Source organism: Nematolebias whitei, chromosome 12 (genome assembly GCF_014905685.2).
Source record: "Nematolebias whitei isolate Nwh7 chromosome 12, NemWhi1, whole genome shotgun sequence".
Lineage (NCBI taxonomy): Eukaryota > Metazoa > Chordata > Actinopteri > Cyprinodontiformes > Rivulidae > Nematolebias > Nematolebias whitei.
This window is the reverse complement of record NC_056509.1, coordinates 16,920,965-16,931,187: the sequence shown is the minus strand read 5'-3', so window position 1 is coordinate 16,931,187 and position 10,223 is coordinate 16,920,965. Positions and strand designations below refer to the sequence as shown.

At 41.9% G+C, this 10,223-nt stretch overlaps 1 protein-coding gene across 1 annotated transcript in view; it reads right to left on the bottom strand.

Moving 5' to 3' along the window:
* The window catches only part of LOC119418440 (CD2-associated protein), a gene marked incomplete in the record, with an annotated part of 130,625 nt that overhangs the window by 31,330 nt on the left and 89,072 nt on the right, over nucleotides 1-10,223 (bottom strand). Inside the window, 2 exon segments of the mRNA XM_037685723.1 lie at nucleotides 660-769; nucleotides 7,168-7,291. Coding sequence (XP_037541651.1) covers nucleotides 660-769; nucleotides 7,168-7,291 — 234 coding nt within the window.

Here is a 10,223-nt window from a genome sequence, read left to right as displayed (position 1 = left end):
TTACATTATGGAAAATAATGACCTTTATCACAATATGCTAATTTTTTTTAGAAGGACCTGTACATGTGTTTGGACCACAGATGAATGGAGACTAGACCATAATAAATCAGCCTTTTAATGCATGTATAAAACTTTTGTTGGAGTTGTTGAAAAGGTCTACAGTTTCTGTATGTTGCACCATGACTATAGTCATTTCTGCTCCTTCTGTTTATTGAAATGTAAAACATATTCTGACGTGACTTCATGAGATCATATTCAAACATCTCAAATAAAACAAAGAACACAGAAAAAGCTGAAAAAGATGTTTCCCAACAAATGAAATTAACAGAACAGAAAAACTTGAAGTTTCAACATAAAGCAGTTCAATGGTTTTCGTGGAGTTACAAAGTTAACTGGTTTATGAAAGTTCAAGCCATGGTAAATGTGAATATAAAGCTGTCCTATTCACTTAGAAATAGCTGTTTAACTTGTTAAAAACAAAAACGGACTTTAGGGAAAAGAGCTCTCATGTGATCAAATAAGTCTCACTAAGGCAGAACGACTTCTATAAAAACTGAACTCACAAACAAAACATTCAAGATCTTCTGTCAAGTATAAACAAAAACAACATTGTGATATTGTGGATTTTTTTCTATTGGAGAAACACTTTGTGTACAAACCTGATTCTGAGGGCTTTTCTGCTGCGTCTCCTGCCTGAGGTTTGGGTACAGGAGGCAATACTGGCTCCACTTCAGACTTTAGTCGTGTGGAAAGCACCTCTCCATTTTGTCTGCAATTAAAAAAAAAAAAAAAAACAATAAAAAAAAAAAAAAAACACGAGAAAATGTTTATAATCCATTAAAAACAGTATATGTAGGGACTTTTGTATTTCCTGCAATCAATACTGTTTATTTACATGCACCATAAAATCTGACTGACATTCTGGGGCAAACAGTAAAAAGTAAAACTGAATGCTCAAAACATTTTGACAGAGATAAAAAAAATAAAACTGTATGATATTGATGTTTGATATGCACAGAAACTAAAAGTCAAACAACACAGACTAATGAAGAAAGACACATGAAAATGGGTAAAAACTACTGAAAACTGCAATTGATGTGTATCTTAAATAAATTTATAGGGGCTTAAAAAAGCACAAATCCCACATCTTCAGTATTTAAAACCTAAATAAAAAGTAAAAGAGCACCTTAGGGATACATTTTTCAGTCTTTCACTTCCTCTGGATGACATTAATCTGGTCTCCAGTTCTAAATTTAAAAACCTTGATGTTATTTTTGATCAGGACGTGTCTTTTATCCCCCACACATTAAAAATGTTACCAAAACCACTTTCCTCCACCTGTGCAATATCACTAAGATTCAGTTCAATTCAATTCATTTATGTTTATTTATATAGCGCCTAGTCACAACAGAAGTCATCTCAGGGCATTGAACAGAAACATTCATATATAAAAAGTAAGTTAATAACATTATTTGTCTGATTAGAAACATTTTGTTCAAAAATGATGCAGAAAAACTGGTTCATGCATTTATAACATCTAGTTTGAACTATTTCAATGGTTTGTTATCTGGGTGTCCAAATACTTCTTTATAAAAAGTCTTTGGCTGATCCAAAATGCTGCAGCCAGAGTCTTAACTGGAGTTGGTAGGAGAGATCATATCTGTATTTCTATACTGACTGGACCTGCACATCATGTGCAAATGCACCTCTGTGAAGCTCGACATCCAATGGCCTGAAGTCCAAGCTGAGGCTGTTCGCTCACATTTTGACAGGAAAAAAACTGCCAAAAGCAAAAGAAAACAGACAAAAAACTCCTGCCATTTTTCCCAGAGCTGCTGGAAGAGCTGACTGGCTCCTGGTGCAACAAGTCCTTTAAGGAGAAGCACTGGTGGCAGGGTGGCAGGAAGCTCTGTGCTGGACTGTGTGTCCAGGCAAACCGGAGGTTGCAGCATACCTGCACTCAAAGACCCCCATGTCAGCAGGTGGAACCACCCCAACCAGAGCGAACCACTTTCAGTCCAGCCTGACAATAAAATCATATAAGCGGCTGCGCTGTCAGTCCATGCTCTGAACACCTCCTCCTTGCTCACGGCTTACCAAGCAGAGCTGGAGGAGCAGATGATCGCAACAGATGCTGCATTATGGGATGAAATCTGCATCATCACAGATCACAGTCTCCAGCTACACAAAGTGGTGATCCAAGCTCTGGGCAGAACCATGAGCTTGATGGTTCTGCAGGAGAGGGTCAGGTGGCTGAATCTCATCACTCTTTCCTCGACTTTCCCATCACCCCGCAGGGCCTGTTCAGCCCCGCTGACCTCGATGCAAAAGAGGCAGGAGGAGAGGAAAAGAGAAGACAAGGCACTGAAGCTGCATCTCCCCAGATGCGTGTTTGCCTCCGTCAACGCTGGTCGAGTACGGTCAGAGGGCCTGTCGATGATTCTCATCGCACCTCACTGGCTATCAAAACACTAGTTAGCGGAGATAACACAGCTGCTCTGGGAGGAGCCGTGGCCTCTGCCTGAACGCAAGGACCTGCTGTCTCAGGCACAGGGACAAATCTTTCACCCTCACCCAGAGAGGCTGGCTCTGTGGGCTTGGCCCGTGAGTGGTTCAACCTTCAATCTGTAGGCCTCCCACAGAGTGTGATTGATACCATACAGAGTTCAGGGGCACTTGCGACAAGATCTCTATATGGGTGTAAATGATCCATTTTTGAAAAATGGTGCTCTGATACTCAAGAGATTCATTTTCAGTGTTCTGTGGCTGTGATTATGGCTTTCTTACAGAACCTGATTGACAAGGGAAATGTTTTTTCCACTAGTAAAGTTTATTTGGCTGCTATTTCATCCTGCCACATAGGCTTTGATGGGAAAACAGCAGGTCAGCATCCTCTAATAGGTCGTTTTATGAAGGGGGCTCGCAGAAAACTCACTGCCTTAAAACCTATGACTCCTTAATGGGATCTACCCCTGATGCTGGAGGAACTCACTGCTTCACCCTTTGAACCTCTGAATCGGGTAGATTTAAAGTTAGTTACACTAAAAATGGCGCTATTGATGGTACTTGTCTCTACTAAGCATGTAGGAGAAAGTCACGCTTTATCAATAAACCCATCTTGAACAAAGTTCTCTTTAGACAAGTCTAGGGTGAGTTTGCTCCCAAACCCTGCCTTTGAGCCCAAAGTGCTTGAATCCTATTCTCTAATTGAGTTAGTGACTTTCAATTCCTCTCCATTCTCCTCTGAGAAGCAGGAGAGGTTACACAAACTCTGCCCAGTACGGGCCTCGCACATCTACTTGGACAGGACAAAACATGTCAGGAAGAGTGACCGACTGTTTATCTCCTGGGTTAAGAATCATTTAGGAAAACCGATAACAAAACAGCGACTTTCCCACTGGATCACAGGCGTGTTTGCCATAGACTACCGTTCATAAGGACTGCAACCTCAAGAGGGCCTGCGTGCCCATTCTACTAGAGGCTTAAGCTCTTGCTGAAAGGGGTATCCCTTCAGGAGATCTGTGCCACAGCAAGCTGGACTTCTCACACGTTTGCTCGGCCTTATAGACTTGATGTTACAGCATCATCTCTGGCTCTTTCAATACTCTATGTAGCAGGAGGATTGAAATTAGCTGGCAGGTAACGTGAAATCTGCTGAGCAATACGGGAGTTAGTATATTTTCATTCCCAACGTGAGACACGAAACGAATGCTAAGAAAGAGAAATTTAAGTTACTGTTGTAACCCCGGTTCTCTGAGTAACCTGAGTGAGTGTCTCACCAAGTCACCCTCCTTGCTCTAATGTTGCGAGAAGAGGTGAACTTTTTGAATCAGCTGTCAGTGCAGCATCAGCCCTACATATGGGGGAGGGCCCTGCCTTCCTGGACACTGACACACTTATTCCCAGCCAATCCTGGCTGGTGTAATGTAATAGGAGCTTCTGATGAGGTCACACCGAGGGCGTTCCCAATGTGAGACACTCACTCATGCTACTCAGAGAACTGGGGTCATGACAGTAACTTAAATTTATATTAGTTTAGGGTTAGACTACTGGAGGACAAACTGACCACATTTCTCACTCTGCTGCTGTCTTTAATTACTCTCTCCACCCGTTTGTATTTTTAATTATTTCTATTTTAACTAGGCCCATCACGATAACAAATTTTGCTGGGCGATTAATTGTCTCAGAAATTATTGCGATAACAATAATATTGTTTGAAATTTAACAATAATTGTCAAATTTTAGAAGAAATGTTGATTTGTTTGGAGTGTAGTACTTTTGACCACCTGATGGCAGTATAAGACTGTTTGAAACAAAGGATGGATAGTTGAGCAGCGTGTCTAAGAAAAATGGGAGGGAGGTAGGGCTGAGTACCGAACCAAGGTTCTTTTATGGCACCGACCGAACTGCACCGGTCGGTGTATGTATTGAAACGTCACTCTTCTTTCGGTGTCAAGTTACGGTATTGGCTGTAACGTGTCATGTGGTTTCAGCATGCAGGCAGGTAAAACACCAGACATATGACAAACAGACTACACCCAGATTACACTCAGAGTTGTATAGAGCCGTCATACCTAATATATGTATAATGTACGTCTATGGTGCTGGTGACGCCCACAGATGGGGTTCACGTGTGTAGCGCGTGTTGTCGAACGGCTTCGACAACACACGAGCAGAAAGTTGCTCCGTGCTTTTCTGCAAAGAGAGAGGAGTTCAGCAGCCTCCCCCTCCTCCTCTCAGCATTAAAGTCAGCCTGTGAGAGCCTGAACGTCCTGATTCATTATCTCCACGACCAAACTCTTCATCAAAGAACTCCAAGGACGGCTCCGTGTCTGTGTTTCAGCTGGTGAGTTTACGTTTGTTAACGTAACTGTAGCTTAACACGTACATTGCGGTGAAATAAACTATGATCCATGTAACGCTAACTTTTTAAGATATTAGTGTGTAAATTTATTTTATGGGTATCTATGTAGCTAGCTAAAATCAAAAGCTAACTAAAGATTGACAGTAACAGATGAAGCTTAGCTTGTAAAAATGTGCTCATCTATCCAGTCAGCTGCTTAAACAGTTCACCTGATGTTCACTGTTTAAGTTCATGTTCTCCTAACAGGAGCCTCTGACCCAGATGTGAGGACAGACAGAAAAGTGAGGTGGGGGCCACAGGACAATCACAAACTTTGTTGATAAGTTTGCTGCTTTTTCTACAGTGGAGCTGCATGTTGGAGGTAAGTAAACTGTAAAGGATTTTGTTGACCAGTTAAGCTTTTATCTCTCAGCCTAGATAATGTTTTTGAGTAATAATAACACAACCATGTTATTGTTGATGTTTTGTTCTCATGTCAATTAGGGAGATGATCAGAGCCTTAAACCCGAGAGAATCACAGAGAAGATTCAGGAAGAGACACAGAGGTGCAGAAGTCTGCATCAACCCTAACCTCAGTGACTCCAGTGACCTGCTGGTGGAATGTGAGGGACAAGATGTCAGTGCTATCAAACTTGACAACCAGGTATCTGTGTGTGCAGCAATCATCATCTACAGCCTCAGAGTGAACATTTTCTACTGCTGGAGACACCATCAGCCAGGAGTGGGCTTGTTTGTGTCCAGAGAAAACAGACATGTTGATTTTTCTGAAGAAAAACTGTTCAGTGAAAAGGTCCTCGGTGTGTAGCAGTGAGCATTAGACACTGACGTCACTGGTTTGTAACTGGTGTTTTGACCTGGAAATTATTTGTTTGTTTTTATGCAAGAAAACTGCTTGGAATAGAAAAATACCAAAGTTAAAAAATAAAACTCACAATATGTACTGTAATGTGTAACGTAATTTTATTCTCGTCAGAATTAATAGTAATTACAAAACTGGTACCAAAAAAAGAACCGTCCAGGAACAGACACCGAAGTGAAGGTACCGACACCGGTACCGATTTTTTTAGAAAGGTACCCAGCCCTAGAGGGAGGGCCCTTGACATGGGTTGACATGGTGACAAGGCGAACACTTGTGATTTGAGCTCTTTAGCATAACATTTTTCACATAAAGCTTTTAATAAAAATTCAGTAAACAAGTTCTCAGCTTATTTTTGCAAAGAAAAACAACTTTTTACACGAAGGCACAGGTTTCAACCGTGAAATTTGGAGCTTTGACAAGACGGAGGTTTATTCATGAGGTCGGACTGTTAGCTTAGCTCATAGCATAGCTTCTCAGTTTTGCCACTTTCCAAAAACGTGATTTTGGATGGTTAAAATGGATTTTAAAGAGAAAAGAGAAAGGGAGGGGTCAGTGAAGAGCACTGGAGTTGAGCCTTTTGTCGTCCACTGTCTTCAGCAGAAAGAGAGAGACATAAAGAAACGATAAAGTCGATAAATGAAAAGGAGGTCGATCATTTTCATTCATCATGCAATTAATTGATTTATTGTTTATCGCGACAGGCCTAATCTTAACATATTTTTTTTTGTCTTTCCTCCTATAGAAAGTGCACCTGAACTTGCCATTATGTGTTCAGTTCTCCTTCCTGTTCCTCTCAAAACCCAGCTGGTTGAAGCAGATGGCCACTTGTCCTGAGCCTGGTTCTGCTGGAGGTTTCTTCCTGTTAAAGGGAGTTTTTCTTTCCCACTGTCTCCTTTGTGCTTGATGTGAAACTGCGACGAAGTGAAGATTCAACACAATCTGCTGGTTTCCTTAGATAACATTATTAATTGGATTTTTATGTATGTGAATGTTTTTGTTCAGTGCTCCGAGACTACTTCTGTTGTGACTTGGCGCTAAATAAATAAACTGAATTGAAATGAAAACCGTCAAACTAGTTCTATGTAGTTAATCACACATGGCTCTAAACCTTTAAATGTTAAAAAAAAAAACTTTCAAAAAAAAAAAACCCCAACCATTTATATTTTAGTTTTCATAAATGATTTAATGAATATCAATAGAACAATAATTGACATTAAAGTGACATGATCTTTTGACCTTTACTTAGTTCCTTGAATTAATTTCTGTATTTTCTTCATTTTTTAGATTTTGTTTAAAAAAATGTCTAAAGGGAAAATATGAATGAATTTTCCACCGCTGCCACTTTTTATTTCTTTTTCCAGTTATGTATTTGTGCAACAATTCTGAGTTCTGGTTGTTTTACTCCTCCATATAAACCTGTAGAAAATGAGGAAACCAAACATACCTGAAACTGGGTGTGGAAGTGACAGGCTTCTCTGGCTTTTTGGGTGGAAGGGGAACTGGTTTCTTGGTTGGGATTGTTGGTGGTGGGGGCTTACTGGGCTTGAGCTCTAGGGGGAACTTGTCAGCTGAAATACGTCATAGGAGAGAGGTATGATTAGAGAAAACTAACAGAATGGACAAAAATCGACCCTCCTGCCTGTAAAATTACAGTATAAAGTATCGTGCTGCTTCTCAATAATCAGGTAGAAACATCTAACAAAGTTAAGTCAGGTCCTCTTGACAGATTCTTCTTGTTGAAACGTTTCATCTTTTATCCAAAAGACTTCTTCAGTCTGAGGAGCTGAAACAAACTCAGTCTTATAAATAGCACCTTCTCATAGTGGATCAAACAGTTTGTTGTCGACATCCAGAACTAGATCGTCTTAACTTTTTTAGATTTTTCTACCTGGGTTATTGAGCATGCATCAGGACATCCGGAACTAGCTGTTCACATGCAAAAGGAGGACCATCAGCCTAACAATTAGTCGTTAATGCCCTGATGAACTCTTGTTATTCACAGAGGGCTGAGTGATACTAGCAATAACAGCATTGTAAGAGAAGGACAGTTGAACATGAAGGACTCCTCCTCTGTTTAATGATGGACTGTTTCTTTTCACAAAGATGGCTTCATTCATTTCTCTCTCAAACCATCGTTCCTCTCTATCAAAGATGTGAACATATTCATCCCTGAAAGAGTGACCGCTGGCCTGGAGATGAGTCTAAACCGCAAAGTCTTGGCCTGATGATGTAGCTCTTCTGTGTACTGATGGCGGGGGGAAGATGCCGGACAGACATCAACAGACTCAAACATGTAGAGAGGGTTTGCTGGAAATGCCTAGCAGAAGAACCCGTCAAAATGATCATCAACTCACACCTCCGGGAGAGCTTTAAGAGCATCCCAGCTGAGGCAGAGGACATTGACTCCAAGTGGGCCATGTTCTGCACTCAATTGTTGAGGTGGCTGCTGTTAGTAAATTATCTAGATTGACCCTGGGGTTTTTTGATCTGCTCAGAGACCGAATTACAATGACATTATGACCCAGTTCTGACTGGGTTAAACAGGATCAGCAACTCTAAAGGGTCTCCCAGGGATTCAATATCCATCAAGGAATAGTTTATTTTGCTTGCTACATCACATAGAAAGGCTTTTGAAGCACCGTCTCATTTTTTCCTTCACGTTAAACCAGTTAAGATCCATTGAGATAACACTTAGTCACTCCCTCTCATACACATGACAGGTTGTGCCCCTCTTCTAAAGGAGGAGTCTAGGCCCTATAAATCTGTAATGCTTTGGGACATCTGGGCCTTCTGGCTTCTGATCGCGCTTCAGGTACCGGACCGGCCAGCGCTGTAAACTGTAACCTTCTCCTGCCTTGATTTTAATACAAATGGTAAAACTGATTTCACGTTTCCTTGATTTATTGATAGTGTGAGTGCCGCTTCTGAGGGGGGTCCGAGCCGGAGAGCAGCGTAGGCTGGAGGCGGTTCCTGGGTCCGAGAGGAGGCATAAGGCCCACGGCTAGCAGCAGCTAGATGCAGTGGCCCGTGGCCCGCATCCAGCTCACGTTGTAACACTGCCTTGAGCTGTAGCCGCAAGATTGTTGGTGCTTCGTGGTGGCCATCCACAAACTTGATGGTAGACACCCCGGGTTAGAGAGGCTGTCAAGCTGAAGAAGGAGTCCTATTGGTCCTTGTTGGCTATGTTATTCAAAGTGTTTATCATAATTTTCAATTCAATTCAATTCAAAAATACTTCATTAATCCCAAAGGGAAATTATTTGCTGTTGTAACTCGTTATCCTCATTTCATTAAGAGATGTTGTAGATAACTGATGACTGTAGACAGGAAGGATCTCTTGTAAAGGTCCAGTGGATCCTAAGAAACTGGCTGCAGATGCTTTACGATCCGTTCATCCAGACTCAGCTGGCCTCTTGATTCCCCCGGGCTGTATGAGCGCCAGAATGCCGGGCAGAACTCCTCCCAGAGCGATGGCCACTCCTCCCAGCAGTCTGCAGAGCTCCTCGTCGCTGCGGACAGCCAACTGTAGGTGCCGAGGGGCGATGCTGTCCTTCCGCTTTCATGAGCCGTGTTTCCTGCTAATTCCAGGATCTCAGTGGTCAGGCATTCGAGCACAGCTGGCAGGTAGATGAGAATGCGTCCACAGAACATCCTTTTCAACCCATTTGAGATTTGTGGCTGTAGTTGAGATATTATTTGAGCTTTTGAGATGTTAATCAGCTGCTGTTGGTTGTAGAAAACTGCCTTGTTGCCATGGTTACGCATCATAACAAATGTCCAAAACTAAAAAAGTTTCAGTAAAAATCCTTCCAGCTGCACAGCATCTGATACCAGAGGAAACAATCATCCAAAAAATGTGATTTACATTCAGAAAAAGAGGAATTAAAGATTCCAAAAGCAAAATCTCAGAATGAAAGTAACAGAGCTGCTCCAACATGCAGCCACCTTGAGCGGCGCAATTCTAGAACATTTTACAGTTGTTCATGTGTAATGCCATAATAAATGTATTTTTATACTGTTTAAAAACAGCCTCTGTTTTACACAATGTGGTCAGTTGCCAGTTGGGCTTGTTTTCATAGAGCTGGTTGCTTTTTTCTATTGCGAGAGCTGGCAACACTGATGCTTCCCGGCAGCCTCCCTAGGGAGGTGCTTTGGGAATGTCCGACTGGGAGGAGACTCCGGGGAAGACCCAGGACAGGCTGAGTATCTTGGTTGGCCTGGGAACACCTTGGAGTCCTCTCAGAAGAGCTGGAAGAGGTGGCTGTGGAAAGAGATGTCTGGGCCTCCCTGCTCAAGCTGCTGCCCAGGAGACCCGACTTCAGAACAAGCAGAAGATAATGGATGGATGGATATAGTAAATATGCAACTTCTGTCAATTAAAAAAGGTGCTTTAAACACTCTTTCTGATTAAAAAAAAAGACAACATGGAACTATTAGCATCATGATGAAGTTCTGGACTGTAGCACCTTGAGTTGATTCTCCTTAAGATGGTACACTGCA